Raw genomic sequence first — 18521 nt, 5'->3', positions numbered from 1 at the left:
GAGATCTTGTGAGGTGACTGAAAACTAGATTCACCAGGATATGAAAAGCTCAAAATAACTTAAGATTTTGTGCTAGAGAATATAACTGATATAATCTTTATCCATTTCCTTCCATCGGCATGGCTAACTCCTACCACGACATATGATATATGACATATATGAGCATGATAGTTGTTAAAGGCTTTGACTAAGAGAGAAATAGTATATTCTTTCCAAGTCACCATTCTACTATTTTGCACATAACCTCCTAAATTAAAAAAAAAAAAAAAACTCCAGTTAATGTCTCTCGTGTGGGCAAAGGAATCCATTTTACGTAAGTCATCACAGAGCAAAGAAGTAGAATCATTTAGGAAGGCTACATACTTTTTCTCATTACTTTCACCTCTGTAGGAGATTCCATAAAGCCCATAGTAAGAACTAGATATATTCGCCGAATACTCTATCTTCAAGGTATAATTGTGTCCTTCAAGAAGGGCTTCAGGGGCAACAATGGCAATTTGTTCATGAAATGGGTATTCCAAGACCTCAACTTGTTTCTCTTGGCTTGAAACTGCTGACATGAAGGTCACTCTCGAAATATTATGGCCTGTACTGTGAAGAATGATATTCCACGTGGCCTGAAGAGCCTGAAGTGAAATGGTCACAGAACCCTTGGATGTCATCGAGGTTAGGTTTGGGTGTAGGTTAAGTTCATAGCGTAGGGGCATAACGGCGGTGGGAAGCCTGAGTTGGGCCCACGGAAACAACTTTCCGTTTGTTGCAAGTGGCTGAATTAGTCCCATTGACTGGTTTCTTTTATGGCAGCCTTCTTTGGTAAAGGTACATCTGGGTAGCAGATAAATCACCATGATTATAGAAACAGCAACCACAATAAGAAAAACACAGACCGCCATGGTCCTCACAGACGGTACAGAACAAGTCCCATCTGGGCTTGGCCTATAGCCGGTGGCACTGTTCCGAAGGCCTGAGCTTCTGTTCATGAAGGACATGCCCAGCAGTTTTGCAGATGACTCATAATCCTCTTCATCCTCATCCATCTCATGCTCACCAAGACCCCGCACCAGCAGTCTTGAACCCCGGGGCTCATATTCCACCTCATCAGGCTCTAGAGGATGTAAACAGGGCTCTTTGGCTAAGTCTACCACATCTGGTTCTTCCTCAAACATGCTGTTTTCAATCATATTCCTGGGGAGCTGAAGCAGATCTAAACAACCAAAACATAAGGACAAGGCACAGAGTTAGAAAAAAATTTTCATAATAAAATGCCTACTAGCAAAACCACATTTAATCTAAGAATTTTTTTTTATCACTAAGACTTATTTCCATCTCAGAGCTACTGAATTAAATAAGGTGCTTATAATTTTCTTGTGTCATCCATTAAAAACTCAAGCATAAATAAAAGTATACCACAGTCATGAAACAAGAAAGCTAAATAAATGAGCTAGTATGAAAAAAAGGCAGTGGAGACTAAATATTAAGTTCCCTAATACACTCCCCCTAACAACCTGGGCCCTTGTCTTGAGCTTTAGAGACCCGTAGAGGGCCTGGCTTTAGAACTGCTGTGCCTGTCCTCACAGATCAGAGATGTGCCCACCCACAGTCTATGTACCCCTTCTGGAGTCTGGTCACCAGAACCACTGGAATTCTTGCCTAAAAGGCCTCAAACCTGCTTCTAAAGCACTTGTGGTTCTCTTTGCTGAGTCCGGTTTTCCCTACAGAGGAACACAAACTGGTGTGTCCATTTATAGGCTTGAATGATAGTTAAGCAATAGGCTGGGCTATTTTTTTAGCTCCAAAAGGGGGATGTTCCTATTCCATGGCAAACTGAAAATGGCAAATTATATAGAAAATTTCCATAATCAAGAAATCATTTAAAAATAAGGCAAAAGAACTCTAAAAACCAGGTACAACTACAATCCAACCTATTATTTCATGCTTCCAGGGCATTCAGAAATACAACATATTCCCCTCTGTAACAACCATACTATATACCATGAGTATAAGTGGATCTTGAGTTAGGGTAGTAGTGAGAGCTTTTATAAACTACAAAGAACAACATTACTTGCCAAAAATCAATGAGGAAAAAAAAAAAGTAAAAAGGGTAAATAAATCACATATAGATCAATCATTCCTAAGATAAGATCACTCAATGTTCTTCATTTAAGAATAGCAGATATTTAGGGCGCCTGGGTGGCTCAGTTGGTTAAGCGACTGCCTTAGGCTCAGGTCGTGATCCTGGAGTCCCAGGATCGAGTCCCGCATCGGGCTCCCTGCTCGGCAGGGGGCCTGCTTCTCCCTCTGACCCTCCCCCCTCTCATGTGCTCTCTGTCTCTCTCATTCTCTCTGTCTCAAATAAATAAATAAAATCTTTAAAAAAAAAAAAAAAGAATAGTAGATATTTAGCTTTTAAGGGATCTCAAAAATTCGGTAATTGAAACCTCCATTAACCTTTCTCTACAAGGTACTCCATACATTATCATTTCTAACCCTCACAACAATTCTATAAAATGGCAAGTATAACTATTTCAGACATGAGAAAACAAAAGAGAAATGGGTTAATTTAGCTTCATTAAGTCACAGTTGTTTTGACACAAAACTAATACTCAAGCCCAGGTCTAAAAATCTAATTCCAAATTTTAGATTATTCCCATTATTATACTGCATCATCCTACTCAACTAATTCAATAAGGGTAAGAGTTCATACCTAAATTATTTATTTTGTACTTGGCAATGAAGTTGCTAAGAGTATTATTTTACCATCATCAGAATAAAACTTACATAAAATTATTTAATAACTAAATATCTCTACCTTAACAGAAATGTCATGTATTTTGTGTGATCCAACAAAAGCTGAACAGTGGCAACTCATAATCCATGAAACAAAATATCAATAAATATTAGGACAAAATTGAGTCTTGCTACCAAGTGTGGTCTGTGGACCAGAGCATCCACATCACATTGCAGCTTTTTAGAAGAGCAGACTCTCAAGTCCCTTTCCCGAATTTGAATTTTAACAAATCCTCAGGTGATTTATGTGCACATCCGCTTGAGAAGCCTCGGTCTCAGCCTTCTCTATGGTCAGATCCCAGCCGGCAATAGACACTCCCTTCCTGGGTGTGCTCTGGCCACCGCAAAATGCTTACTTACTCTTCTGAGAACAAGACACACTGCTGTTGCAAGCTATCCTCCACATGCGTATTCTCCCTGTTGCCCTTGCCTGCAATGTCAGCATTTCTCCCTTCCATCCCAGGCTACCAGATGAACACCTGGCATTCCATAACTCAGGTTAATTTGCTACAATGTAAATTAAGAAAAGTTATTTTCTTTTTGTTTCTCTTTTTTATTATTACATTTAAAAAATAAATTTTCTTTTCACTGCATGTCACCCCTTTCTGCCTTGGGGAGCACAGAGACCCTAACGAGGTTACCTTTTCCTACCTCCTCTCTATCCTGAACTTCCATACAAGCCATGCTACTTTGTAAGTTTTCTTTGAATAAAACTTTTGATCACATTCTAGGTGTGGGTTTAGCAAGCTGCCATCTTCCCATCTCCTGTGAATGACCTACAAATGGAAGAAGAGTGATTTAACATCCTGCTTTAGGAATTTCATCTCCTAAACATCCAATAGTGCCCCTACTTCTCATGACAAAGTTGTTTTGTTTTGATGGTTAACTGTGTCTGGGGGCCATTTACTTTTTTAACAGAGCAAATATTGCTGTAACTGAACTTAAAAATTTTTTTTAATTCTTAATGAACTCTTAATGGGTTAGAAATTTTCTGTGGTAGTATTTAATCCTGGCACAGTGCTGAAGATTAATTGCTTAATTTACTTTTTCAAAATATCTAAAAGGCTTTTTCTGACCTTTTTTACTACCTCATATAGGAAAATTATGTTCTCTTAGCATTTGCCCATGTTGTTTTGTTCTGCGTGAGACCTGATGTAGACAACAAGGAGGTCTGCACAGTATGTTTTTTTTTTTTTTATTTAATGAATTTCTAAACTAATTCTAGGTATAATTTCAGTTTACTTAGAGCATACCCATTCTTGAATTCATATCCCCTTAGGACTTTGGTTTTGTGTGTTTTGACTCCTCAGCAATGCCTTATTTAAGGCAAGTGGTATTCTACCATCTGACCATTTTAGCATCACCTGTCTGCATTTCATTTACTTCAAATCTTTTGATAAGGGTTTAGTCAGATGTCTGCCAAATCCAATACCGTAATTTTATTATTTATCACCCATTCAGATTAATACCTATGTAGAATTTTAATCTTTCAGAAACAGAATACATTGACTCATCTATAATTTATTGCACATTAGAGGCAAACTTTTATATATGTGTACAACATCAAATTAAATATATCAAACCAGGGGAAATCATTCTTGTTATAGGTAACCCACGAAGACTGTACTTCCAACCTATTTAAGAAAATTTTTCTTTGGACTCTTAAATCGGTACACTTTGATCTTAGCATTAAATTGTAAAGCAACATGATTACCCCTTGCTCTAATGGATTTATTTATATTAAAAGAAGAGATCCTACAGAAAGAGGAAATTTTCTAAAACCTTTTAAATCCACATATACATGCTATCTATAAGCTAAAAGCAAAGAACGTCCTAACTGAATGTTTCCGTTTTATTTATTTATTTTTTTTTAAATTTTATTTATTTATTTGAGAGAGAGAGAGAGAGCACAAGAGGGGGTAGGGTCAGAGGGAGAAGCAGGCTTCCCACGGAGGAGGGAGCCCGATGTAGGACTTGATCCCAGGACTCCGGGATCATGACCTGAGCCAAAGGCAGTCGCCCAAACAACTGAGCCACCCAGGCGCCCTGAATGTTTCCGTTTTAAATAACATAAGCCCATGTGGTAATAATCTAAGAAAACTGAAGACATTTCTTTTCATCAGATACCATGAACTGGTGCCCCTCAATGTTGTCTGTGGATCAATCCACAAACTGTTATCAGTCTGTGACAGGATATATGTGGACAATTAGTATTTAAAAACTTATAGCAATTTGTCAATAATTTTATGTCTATCAAATTTAATCATTTAAAAAATGGAGCTTATAGTTTTCATGTCTGTTTTTCATTTCAGTTTTCCAATAATTCATATTTTTAAATGCTACAGAACTTCTGCAACAGATAAAAATTCAAAAAAAAATAAAAACCTCAATTCTTCAGCTCAGATAATATGGGAAGCAATGGGTTGGATTGTCACTATCATGGCAATCCAGGTCGATACGAAGTTCTCAACTATGACAGCAGTAGAAGTGAAAAGGAGGGAATGATTACAAGTCACGTGGAAAAGGGAGAATACCCAGGAACTGAGGCTCCCCTGGGCCAGACAGTCTGTAAGATGGAGTGACAGAGGAAAGTCTATGTCAATTCCCGATATACATTCTGGCTTGGATAACTGGAAGAAAGAATGCCATTCATTGAGATTGAGAATATAGGTTTTCAAATTCTCTCTCTTGTTTTTTTTTTTTTTTGCGGGGGGGTGTAAGAGGAGCAATAATGAGAATGGAGTTAGGGGATGGCATTTGTTATAGGGCACGACATATTTAATACATCTCTCAGACAGGTGGAGATGTTTGATTAACAGCATGTTACAGAGTTAAAGACTTAACTTTAGAAAGTTCAAATCCTGCCTCTTCCACTGACTGCTTGACCTCAAACGGTTACCAAACATTCCTTCACCTCAATATCCTCACCTATAAATGTGGAAAACAGAACTATTTTATAGGACTGTTAAGAGGATTAGGTCATGTGGATCTGGATTCAAAACAGGGATCTGCGTGGAAGATTCAGATTTCAGAATCACCTGGGTATACAAAATGAAAACCATGCAGATGAATGAGACTACTGAAAGGGAGGTAAAAGTCAGAGAGCATCAGCACTGAAAAGGTGGGCAGAGGAAGAAGGGCAGAAATGGAGAATAAGAAGGAATGTACCACAGGTAGGATATTTGGACAGTAGCATCTCAGAAAATAAAGGAAGTTTTCATGAAGGAAGTGATCAGCATTAAATGTCTTAGAAAGGTCACAGAAAATGAGGCCTAGAGAGGCCACTAGATCTGGCAACCAGAGAACCAGTGACTTTTATAAAGCACCTTCAGGGGCACAGTAGGAATGAAAGCCTAACTTAAACAGTCCAAAGAATGGAAAATTAACATGGGAAGGCAAGAGCTGCAGACTCTTCCTTCAAGGTACACAGTGATGTGTCAAGAAAAAAACACAGGGTCAAGAAAGAAAATATGGCACAGAGAAGAGTTAAGTTCTTTTGTTTTGTTTTTTGTTTGTCCATGTTTAAGATGGGAACAACTTAAGCATGAAGGAAAAGTAATGAATGCCAAAATGTGGAGGTGAAGGAGTAGACGAGAGAAAATGCTGGGGTAGGAAGACATCACAAAAACTCCAGTAGCCTTGATGGGAACGAGACACTTCTCCTCTGATCCTGGGAGACAGAAAGTGAAGACAGAGAAGAAACCTGTATAAGCACATGAAAAGCTGAGGATGTGACCACAGATAGCCTCCATGTTCTCTGCGACGGAAGAATCAAGGCCATGTACTCAAAGGCAGTTGTGGAGAAGGCATAAGGGGATTAAGGAGAAAAATACAGGACAGAAGCTATGGCAGAGGACCAGGGAAGGATGACGCAAGGACAGAATATGGCTGAGAAGTTCACTACACCCAGCAGAATGTGCCATACTACCAGTCTCCATAAATGCCTTTAGCAGTGCTTACCAGCCCAAGTCTAAAAGAAGAAAAAGCGGGTTATGTGTATTTTACCACAATTACAAAAATGAAAAAATAAATGCCAGAAAGTTTTTAAAGAGTAGAGAAAGCAGATGGGTTAATTCGGGGTTAAATATGTAGAGAGGATGTGGTGAAAAGCTAAGGGGAAAATGCATAAGGTGCTGGCAAGAGAGAAAGTGATTAACAGAGAGATTCAATTTAGAAAACACAACAAAAAGTAAAGCTATGGCAAACAACATGGTGAGCAACTCAAATTAAAACAAGAAAACTTCCCACAACTTTAATCCCTTGAAACTACCATTACATTTTCTGAGAAAATGAAATGAAATGGGGAGTATTTTCAAACCAACAAGCCAAAACAACTTGAAAAGAATAGGCCTAATTTCAACAAGGCTTTTTGGGCAGATGCAAGATTGCTATATTCAATTAGGTAATATAGCAACTTGCTATATTCAAATTGGGCCTTAACAATAAAGAATTATGCTTCTTCAGAGGCCTCCCAGACATACTTAAACAGAGCTAAAAGCTTCAAGCACAAGGCAGCTTTTATATCTTCTAGATCATTGCCAAATGGAAACTTCATAAAATTTCTGAAGTGATGGCTAATTATCAAATAATTATTTCCCCAATAAGCAATCCTCTACCAACAAAAAGAGATTTTATTTTTTTTAAAGTTTAATCTTAAAAAGGAAAGAAAACAACTAGAATTTAGAACCAAAACAGTGATTTTTCTGTATAGTTCTGATCTGACAAAACATTACCCCACTCCTCCTCAACAGACACACTCAAAGAAAACCTATTCCTATTAATCACGGCGTTCCTGTTAAGTTACATAGAGCATTTTCTCACTTCCACTAACAGAGGACAAGTTTTAAAGATGTTCTCAACAGCCTCTTTCCCTGATACACACTGTTTGCTTACACCTCAAAGCTTAAGCAGTGTCATAAAATACTAACACAGAAAGTCCTGTATGCATTCCTACTTTTACGCAGTGCTGTTTCAAAAACCACATTTAATTTTCCAGTTGACAGGTCCAAGGTCACAACCTAGGATGCATGACCTGAGTAGGGTCTTTCTTTTCTTCCCCTCTCCCACCTCTCTTGTGCATAGAGCTCTCTTGTGAATAGAGCTCTAAGACAGCAGTGAATGGAAGACTAGGGGTGGGAGGCAGAAAGATCAGAGAGAAATGGTCAGTTTATAAGCACCATAAGCTCACTTTATTTAGTTGTAGAAGAGACTAAAATGTAATTTTGCCTTTCAAGTTACTTCTAAAGTTCACTTCAACACATATAAAAATGCCGTGGGAGACTTCTACTTCCAATATGACACGGTAACTGATACCAGACTTTTCTTCTTCTCGTAAGCAACTATTAAACTGGACAAAATGATGCAACTATTTTTAGCTACTGGATAAACGAGCAATAATGTGAGCTTACAATTTGCTTGCTTCTCTGCCTTGGGACAACTTTCTAACTGTAGTATGGGAAGCTAGAGTCCTAGCCGAGCAGGGCTGGTGGCAGAGACAGGACACTGGAGAGGACAGAACTGTGCAGAGTGGGGACCACACAAGTTTGTATAGGGTTCCCTGAGAGTCCTTAATCAATGGTGGGCATAACTACATAAGGCTTACAAAAGAGTGGCTGTAATAAGGTTACTATGGAGTAGATATACTAGGTCAAGCAGCATAGGGAAACATTGTCTAACCCAACCTGAATAAAGAGAACTCATGAACACTCTGCACGTCACTTTGAAATGCTAGAAAGACTTCACTTTAAGGGAAAAGGCACACCCTAGAATAAGACCAACTCCAGACCACATTAACAAAGTTTAAAACCAAGCCCTAACAAAACCCACACAGCAAAAAGAGTCTGGGGGCAGAGTTGTGCTAAGTTAGAGGAGCCTGAAAAAAACTTTCAGCTTTCCACAGATATTCCCCAGCAAACCTATATAGGGCCATCAGCCAGTAACTAAACTGCTACTAAAACAAACACCACTCTACAAAGAAAACTTTTTTTAAATCAGCATCTCTACAATGTATCAACACTGTTCAATACATAATAAAAACATTACTAGACATTCAACAAAACAAGAAATGGGACCCATAAGAAAAAATAAGTCATTAGAAACTGACTTTAAGTTGGCCCAAATATTGCATTTAGTAAAAACTGCAGAGCTGCTATTTGAAATATGTCTTAAATAAAGGAAAATGTTTTTAAACAACAATAACAACAAAGGAGAATACATGAACAGATGAGACTCTCAGCAGAGAAATTGAAACTACAAAAAAGAATCAAATGGGAGGGGGGGAAAAGGAAATTCTGGACTGAAAGGTTCAATAATTAAAATGAAAAAGTCACTGAACGGACTTAATAGTAGATCAGAGATGGCAGAACAAAGAGTCCATGAACTTGACAGATCACTAGCAATTACCAATTTGAGGAACAAAGAAAAAAAGGATTGAAGAAAAATAAATACAGCATCAGAAAATTGTGGAACAGTATCAGACTGTCTAACACATGTAATAGGATTCCCAAAAGACTCTGAAAATAAAGCAGAAAAAATATTTGAAGACACAAAAGTTAAAATTTTATTAAGTTTGATGAAAACACTATTTACCAGATCCAAAAAGCTCATCAAACTCCAAAAACAACAAATACAAAGAAAACCGTATCTAGCTATATCACAGTCAAACTGCTGAAAACCAAAGACAAAGTCTTTTAAAAAGCCTAAAAACAATATGTTACATACAGGAAAAAAATAATACAAAGAACACTAACTTTTTATCATGACAATGGGGGCCAGAAGATGACAGAACAACATTTTTAAGGGGCTGCAAGAAAAAAATTTGTCAACTCAGAATTCTATATCTGGTGAAAATATCCCTCAAAAATGAGATAAAGATCTTCTCAAATAAATAAAAGTGGACAGAACTAATTTCAAGCAGATGTGCACTTTAAGATACTATAAAGGAGGTTCTTTACGCTGGAGGGAAATGATACCAGACAGAAACTCAGATGTGCAGGAAGGAAAGAATACTAGAAATGATGAGTAAGTTGTTAAAAATAAAAGTTTATGTTCTTTATTCTTCTTAAAATTTCCTTAAAAGACTGCATATTAAAGCTATCTGCTTAAAGCAAGATAATATGTGAGTTTTTAACATATATAAAAATAAAAATATGACAACAAGAGCACAAAGAATAGAGAGGGTGGATAAGAAGAATTAAATTATATTTGTGAATTGAGAAGGGGAAATGATAAGTGTCCAGTGAGAAGTAGGAGGTGTAAAGTAAGAAGAGAGAAGCGTCAGGTGTAAAATGTTCAATGACATAATATTCACAATAAAAAGACTTTAATAAGTTAAGGATACATATTATTAACCTAGAGTGTTCAATAAAAGTGTCATTTAAAAGATGGATAGCTAAAAAATCAGTAAAGAAAATAAAATGAGGGTGTCTAGATGGCTCAGTTGGTTAAGCGACTTCCTTCAGCTGAGGTCATGATCCTGGGGTCCCGGGATCGAGTCCCGCATCGGGCTCCCTGCTCGGCAGGGGGTCTGCTTCTCCCTCTGATCCTCCCCCGCCATGCTCTCTCTAATAAATAAAATCTTAAGAAAAAAAAAAAAAGAAATATTAAAAAATACCCAATTCAACCAAAAGGGGGCATTAGAAAAGAAACAGAAACAAAAACAAAAGGGACAAAAACAATGGCAAAATGGTAGATTTAAACACAATCACATAAATAACTTCATTAACTGTAAATGGAGTAAACATCCCAACTAAAGGACAGAGATTATCACACTGGATTAAAAAAAGCAAGGCTCAACTACACACTGCCTATAAGAGATACCTTTTAAATTTAAGGACACAAATAGATTAACAAATTAGAACAAAATTTTATGATGGTAAAAGAAATTCATCAGGATAAGATACCAAGCTTAAATATGTACGTACCTAATAAGGGAGCTTCAAAATTCAAAACAGAAAATGGCAAAACTCAAGAAACAGAAACATCCACAACCATAATTGGAGATTCTATCATCTTTCTCTTCATAATTAATCAAACAAGTAGACAACAAACAAGCCATGGAATATCTAAGCAATACTATCAACTAATTTGGCCTAAAAGACATTTATAGAACATTACACCAAACAACTGCAGAATATCTATGTAACAGTCACCAAGATGGGCCATATACTAGACTATAAAATAAATCTCAATAAACTTTAAAAGATTGAAAGAGGGACACCTGGGTGGCTCTGTTTGTTGAGCATCTACCTTCAGCTCAGGTCATGATCCCAGGGTCCTGGGATCGAGTTCCCATTGGGCTCCCTGCTCAGTGGGGAGTCTGCTTCTCCCTCTGCCTGCCACTCCCCCTGTTGTGCTTGCTCTCTCTCTCTCTCTCTGACAAGTAAATAAAATCTTTAAAAAAGTAATAAAAGACTGAAAGAGTTTTTTTTAGAGACTATGATCTCTGACCACAATAGAAATAATTTTAAAACCAATAGTAATAAATTATCTAGATGATCTCTAGATATTTGGAAAACAGAAAACAAACTACTAAATAATTCAGAAGTCAAAGAATAAACCACAAAGAATTTAGAAACTATCTGAAATAAATAATAAATTTTTTTTTTTTAAATTGAGAGAAATCCACTTTAAATGCCTTTATTAGAAAGAGGTTTAACCTTGCTTTGCTGAGGTTTAAAATCAGTGATAAAAGTTTCCACCCTAAGAAAGCAAAAAGAATAGTATATTAAACCTAAGAGAAGAAATAATAAAGAACAAAGCAGAAATCAATGAAATAGAAAACAGAAATAACAGAAAATTAATAAAGCAAAAAATGTTGGAGGGCAGGAAAGTAGTATTACTGGCTCTTAATCATATTCTCCTAGAAACTAGCCTTCAAATCAACATTATGTCAGGTCCTCGTGGATCTCCAAGACCAATTTTTCACTTCTCAAAAGTCTAGTTAGGTTTGTGTAAGAGACAGATCAGAACTGGGTCCTGGGCTAGAGACAGAGATTCTCTTTCACAAGCCCCACAGCCTTTCTATCTGTACCTCTTCTAAGAGTATCTGATAAACACAAAATCATTTAGCCAGTGATAATGCTAGGCTACATCCAAATTTAGAAAATCCATATTTTCTCCCCCTCCTCTTAAAAAAAAAAAGCAAGAATTTTTTTTTTTTTTTTTTTTTTTTTTTTGGAAATCCAGGTACTTAAAAAAAATTGGAGAGCTATTTAAAGGAAACCTCTTATAATCTCTTCAACAGTAAAAAAGTATTCTTATGCAAAAAAACCTTACTTAACTCATCTATTTCTCAATTTAGATTTTTGTATATTGTTTTCTTAAAAAAAGAAATCTTTTTTAAAACCGTTTAAGAGAAACTATACATTTAGCAGAAAACTCAAGATCACATGTGTAAACAAATTAATGTAAAAGCATAAACTGTTCTTATGCAGCTCCTACACCAACAATATCCAATTCAAGGACAGGAAAAGGCTGCAAAGCATTCCGCCTTTTTTGACACCACATTCACTAGTTTCCAAAAGTGAATGGACAACATAAAGGCTACAAGAAAAATATCTTTTTAAGTGTCCATTTAAAATTTTAACTGAGTACTTCTCAATAAGAAAACGAAAAAGAAAAAAGAAGGGCCTCATTTTTAAGCATTTGATTTAAAGTGCTTAATTTATTTAGGGTAAATCACAACTCTGAGGTTCATTCTGCAGAAATACAACCATCCTGCAGTAGTTCAGGTTATTTGTGAAACCAATCTCCAGAGCCAGCACCATTGTTCTAAATCTCAGGGAGTCAATGGCCAAACCTATATTTAAACTAACTAGATCATTCCTCAGCTCTCAGCCATGCTTCAACAAATCCTTAAACACATACAACCACGCACAGTGTTCGCTCTGCCTCTGACTGGTATGTGAGACCATATATGTATAACATACATCTCAGTTTCTCTCAAGCATGCATGGCTGTTGTGGTCACTTCACGTTTTACCCTTAGCCCTCACTCTTCACTCTCCTCAGCCCACAGGACTCTCTTTTCTTGCTCTTTATTACACTAGTCCAATGCAGTCTTTTCAAATCCCTAGTTTCTTTCACCTTTTTAAAATCAATTCAACTATTACTGGAACAAATGTCTTACTGTGACCCATTCCCCTACTCTCCCTAAAATAGCACACTATAAAAATTAAGATGCCTAACTGGTCTCAGGATGAAAAGGTTAGAAGGCCTGCAATAAAGAAATGCTTAAATGGGCCCTTAAAAAAATAACCCAGTGAGACTTTCACAGATGATATCTTTTTCCCCTATGGTAACTTCTGAGACAATCTAGGGAAAGCAATTTGATTTATAGTAAACTTGACATTATCTAGTCATCATTCGCAAGTAATCCTGCCAACTTGATTGTTTATCCAGTACAGGCTTTCTTCTTTGGTAGCCAGTGTGCACAGAGTTGTGTTTATAATTAGACTGTGCAGTGTTAATTATGCTGGTCGCCCTGCCAATGTTCTACAGAGCCTACAGGGAGAGATCAAAACAATCATTCCCAAATCATGAGTCACCTCACTCTTTCCACACTACAAACCCCTGGCAGCCTCTCAAATGGGGAAAATGATAGTTGTGCACACAAAATGCTTATACAGCCTTTCACATTTAGGATGAAATATGAAGTTCCAAAACCTGCTCCATACATTTTTCTAGAATTTTTCTACATTTTAATTCTGTAACTTTTTGCTTATTACAGAATTATAGTTTGAAGGCGAGAAGGTTTAGAAAAATTTCAAGGCCTGGTTTAACCTATAAAGAAGGGAAGTTTTGCATAGGTAAATTGTAATTATAGATTTTGCTTCACATTTAAACAGTTCCTCCAGGGACAGGCTCTTCTCTCATTCATCTTGGTATCCCTGCTGCCCTGCAGGGAAAATAGCTGTAATAAATGCTGAAATGAAAGCAGCAACACCCAAGACATTAAAAGTAAGTATTAATTAATGAAAATTACCTCCATGTCCATTCATAGATTCTCCAAGGGCTAAACCCAGGTTTACTGAAACTTGGAGTAAGACAGAATTACTATGCTAGCTATGAGGTTAACACCTGCTGCGGCACTGGGTCCTAAGTCAGTAAGGCTTAGTAGTACTTCAGTGGTTATGGGCTTTGAGTCACTGCACTTCATTTCTTCTGGACACTGACCCTTCGGACTTCTTATTACATTTCCTCCTCTTCCCTCAAAGCCAGTGTATAATTTAAATCAATTATGGTTTAGGAGGCATAAAGTTTAGTGCTGAGGAACCTGTGGATTCTGGTTCTGGCTCCACCACTTAGTGTGTTGTTGGGATCTCCGTTTTCTTACAGGTAAAATGGAGATAACGACTGCCCTGTCTGCTTAGATTATCACAGGGGTCAAATAAGATAAATGGGTCATAACACTTTGCAAACTTTGAAGTGCTACATTAATAGTTTATTGCTCATATATTAAATAATTATGGTAGGAGCTTCAAAATCATAAGCAAACAAACACATCTTTTACTTTTCAGCCAAGCACACTAGCATTTCTCTTTAAGATGCATCAGTACAATTTCCCCCTTACACCTTTTACTATAGAAGATGTTATATGTCACCCACAGCACACATCAGTAAATAAATTCATAAAATAAGTCAAGCCCCCAAACCCCATTTTATCGTCTGTGCCACAAATACCAAATGATAACATAAGCAACAATTTCAGCCTCTCGATGTCTTTTAAGATCAGCAACAGCAATGTCCATAGAGGATTTCAGCCAGTGTGGAACAGGATAACTTGAGATAATTCTATCTGTTTCACAGAGATTTTAATACACAGGTTTTATATTTTAAGTCCTCTGACTTCTGAGATATTTGCCAAATGGCTACCTTGATTGCAAAGATACTACAACCCTTCCCAAAATATCCCTAGGGATTAAGTGTATCTAAAGGCCATGTTCATTTATTATAATTGCATTTACACAATAAAACTCAGATAACCAATGACAGCTACAATTTGGAAGAAGGCAATTTAAATTTATATAATGCTCACACTTTCTGATTAAAATAACCTAAAGGGCCTCATTACATAGCCATCAATTTTATTTTACCAAACTAAAACACTCAGTCAATAAATTTTTCACCATCTTCAAATTCTACACCACATTATATTCCCCGAGTCTAATCACAGCTGTTACTTTCTGTGCAGTTTTGTAGTCCTATAAGCAAAAGTCAACATTTCAGTGCATGAGGGGAACAGCAAAGAAGATGAACTGGCTACTTTTACGTTGCAGCTATGAAGCACATTATTTTAAATATCAAGGAGAACATTTAAGATGAAAAGGAGGCATTCTACTAGAGAATGCCAATAACCAAGAGTATCAGACACAAACAAGGGCTACAGCACATAAAGAAGGCTGCCATGAAATGCTTCGGATATGGAATTTAATGTAAAGGATCAAGGAGAGGGACAAACAAATACCTGTAGTTTAATACAAACCTTAATTGTAAAACAAGAATAAAAAAATGAGAGAAGAGTAATTTCCTTCAGCAAAGGAAGAAAATTTTTTACCTCAACAAAGTAGGTGTGTTTTTAACTTATGTCCACTTAAACCTCCAAATTAACCGATGTTCTCCATTCCCCTCGAAAGACGTTTTCTGATGCCAGGTGCCCACTGAGTGCCAAAAGGGCTACTCTCTAGAAGGTCCAAGCACTATGTCCCCACAAGAGCAGCTGTATTCTTGCCAAGGATTGGTTGTTCTCCAATCAATATATACTAGCTAAAACTATAATTGTAGTTATATAATAATTACTGCATTAAATGAAAAAAAGAAAGAAAACGGTTTCTGTGAAAACTGAGCATGCAGCAGAAAGACCCTACAAAAGTAAGTCCCCCAAATAACAGGGCTGCCAAATTAAGTATTAGCAAGTAAAACAAAAAGATTGGGGAAGGAGGGCCCTACAGAAGAATTTTTGCCCCCAGCCTTCCAAGTGTCTAAGTTCTCAAACCACTTGGGAAAAAAAAAAAAAAAGACCTGGAAATTACAGATGCATAATGGGTAGCACAGAAGAAATATGAAGAACTCTAATCAGTGGACCCACATGCAAAATAAAAGCTTTAGTCAATAAGACAATATTAGTAACTAAGTTTACACATTTTGAATTGAAATGCTAAAGCAATGTATTTTTCTTTATGGTGTCCATTCTTAACTAGGTTTTCAAAGATATTCATTATATATGAGATCATGTTACAGGAAAAGTGATCTAAATCTAAGGTTCACCCTAATAGTTCATCCTGACAATCAAGAGCACACACACATCTAAGTTCCCCCAAACACAAATCATAATATAGACATCTACTTGTGAATGTCTAAAGAATAATTTTACTAGGGGCGTCTGGGTGGCCAGTCGTTAAGCATCTGCCTTCGGCTCAGGTCATGATCTCAGGGTCCTGGGATCGAGCCCCGCATCGGGCTCCCTGCTCCGCGGGAAGCCTGCTTCTCCCTCTCCCACTCCCCCTACTTGTGTTCCCTCTCTCGCTGTGTCTCTCTCTGTCAAATAAATAAAATCTTAAAAAAAAAAAGAAATGGCCCTGGACGGTGGAATCAAGTAACCGGGATACCAGGACAGAACTTGCTACTGACCTTCCATTGGGCTTCCTATTAAGAAGTGGAGTCTTTATCTCCACCCCTTGAATCTAATGGCTTTAAACCTTGCTTCTGTCAATGGAATGCAGAAGTGACACTATAAAATTTCCAACCCTAGCTTTAGGAGGCCTTGTCACTTTCATTATTTCTCTTCTACTGACCTGAAAGGCCCATGAGCATAAATCTGAGTTAGCCTCCCTGTGGATGAGGAACCACGTTGGAAAAACAAGCTCAGCCAACAGACAGCACCAACTGCCAGATATGCCAGTTAAGCTATTTTAAATCTTCCAGCTCCAAATTAAGCTGCTAAATGACGGCTGCTACAAGTGATCTCAGGCAAGATCATTGGAAGAAACATCCAGCTGAGCCCAGTACAAATTGTTGACCTACAAAATTGGGAGCAAATAAAATGGTTATTATTTTAAGCCATTAAGTTTTGTCATTTGTTACACAGCAAAGATGAGTGATTTATCCATCACCCACATAGTAAACTATTAATATTGTGGTGTATAATTCTTACAGACTAATCTATCCCTTAAGACAAAACTGAGATTACACTGTACATAAAAGTTCTATGATTCTATGGCATCTTGGAAATGGGAACACAAGCAGGGCCTCATGGTCAGACTTCAACTCTGACCCATTAGAACAGAACACATGGTATGCAGAACACACAGCATTCTTTATACAAAAACTGTGTGCAACTGTGTGGGCTTTTCCTCCAAAGCCCAAGGGCCTTGAAGTATATGACTTCATAGCTTCTTACTCCCTCATCGATAGATGTGAGGACACTCTGCCTTGGGTCTTAGTACAGAACCATTTCAGACAATGAAAAAAGTAAGACCAAGTTCATTATCACAACCACCATCTTAATGCCACCACCAATAATGACGATGATAAAAGCCAACATTCACTAAGGGCTTTAGCATGCACTAACAATGAGCTTGGGCACAGCAGAGTAGTTAAGAATGTCTCTGAAACTGCAGTGTTCTGTCACTTCCTCTGTAACCTTGAACAAGTTATTTCATCTTCCCAAGTTCAATTTGCTCATTTGTAAAATGGAGATAATAATGGTACCTATCTCACTGAGTTGTGAGAATTAAAGATATGTGTAAAGCATTTAGAACAGAGCCTAGCACATACTAAAGTGCTAAATAATTATTAGCTTTTGGTATTATTAGTCAGCATTTTACATATGTCATCTTATTTAATTTAATCCCCACAACATTTTATAGATGAAGAAGTGAGAATCAGAAAGGTTAAATAACTTGCTGGTAAGTGGCATGGCCAAATTTCAAACCTACATTTTTCTGACTGTAGTAGCTAATCCCTTCTAGGCCATGTGCCATGACTAGCAATAGTCCGGGGAATGTCAAACCGGGTCCCATGTGCCAGAGAAAAGTCCCATGTCTTTGCAGCCTCTGGATCTGGGGTGGTCACAGAGCCACCTCTAGGTCAGAGCTGAAGAGCTACAGAGAGGGTTAGGATGGTGCCAGAGATTGATACAACTACCACCATGTGTCAGACACTGACACTATGGTTTCCACAACTCTGTCTGCCAGGCATTTAGTAGGTACTCAAAAAGTGCTATTTAATTTTGCCCAATTACATTCCCTGTTATGACTTCATCATAGGCAGTAAAGTGAACTTTCTCCCACTCATTAGGATTATGAAATTATCGGGGCACCTGGGTGGCTCAGTTGGTTAAGCAACTGCCTTCGGCTCAGGTCATGATCCCGGGGTCCTGGGATCAAGCCCCACATCGGGCTCCCTGCTGGGCGGGAAGCCTGCTTCTCCCTCTCCCACTCCCCCTGCTTGTGTTCGCTCTCTCACTGTGTCTCTCTCTCTCTGTTAATTAAATAAATAAAATCTTAAAAAAAAAAAAAAGGATTATGAAATTATCCAAATATAATACCCATTTTACTGAAACTTTACTTTGTTTGCTACTTTAGAAAACTAAAAGCTTTTTATGAGACCCTCTAAACCTATTATATTTTACAGATAATTAATTTTTCTTCAAAGTTACTCAGCTGGTTAGTAAAAATGAATGAAACTAAGACTTCTTTTTTTAATTTTTAAATTTTAACTTTTCTACAAGGAAAT

At 37.3% G+C, this 18521-nt stretch overlaps 1 protein-coding gene and 1 non-coding gene across 2 annotated transcripts in view; both read right to left on the bottom strand.

Annotated features, from left to right (window-relative positions):
- LOC110590814 (leucyl and cystinyl aminopeptidase) overlaps positions 1-1193 on the bottom strand; it is a 46632-nt gene extending 45439 nt beyond the window's left edge. The window contains exon 1 of the mRNA XM_021701642.1: positions 364-1193. Coding sequence (XP_021557317.1) covers positions 364-1181 — 818 coding nt within the window. The 5' untranslated portion in view covers positions 1182-1193. The remainder of the gene's footprint in view (positions 1-363) is intronic.
- Positions 1194-12205: 11012 nt separating this feature from the next.
- Positions 12206-12332, bottom strand: LOC123325431. Its single transcript, XR_006540435.1, has one exon. It is a non-coding gene; the product is annotated as a small nucleolar RNA SNORA13 (small nucleolar RNA).
- Between the last annotated feature and the right edge of the window lie 6189 nt (positions 12333-18521).

This window comes from Neomonachus schauinslandi, chromosome 7, assembly GCF_002201575.2.
Source record: "Neomonachus schauinslandi chromosome 7, ASM220157v2, whole genome shotgun sequence".
Lineage (NCBI taxonomy): Eukaryota > Metazoa > Chordata > Mammalia > Carnivora > Phocidae > Neomonachus > Neomonachus schauinslandi.
The sequence above is the reverse complement of the archived record's forward strand: the minus strand, read 5'-3'. Positions and strand labels throughout refer to the sequence as shown.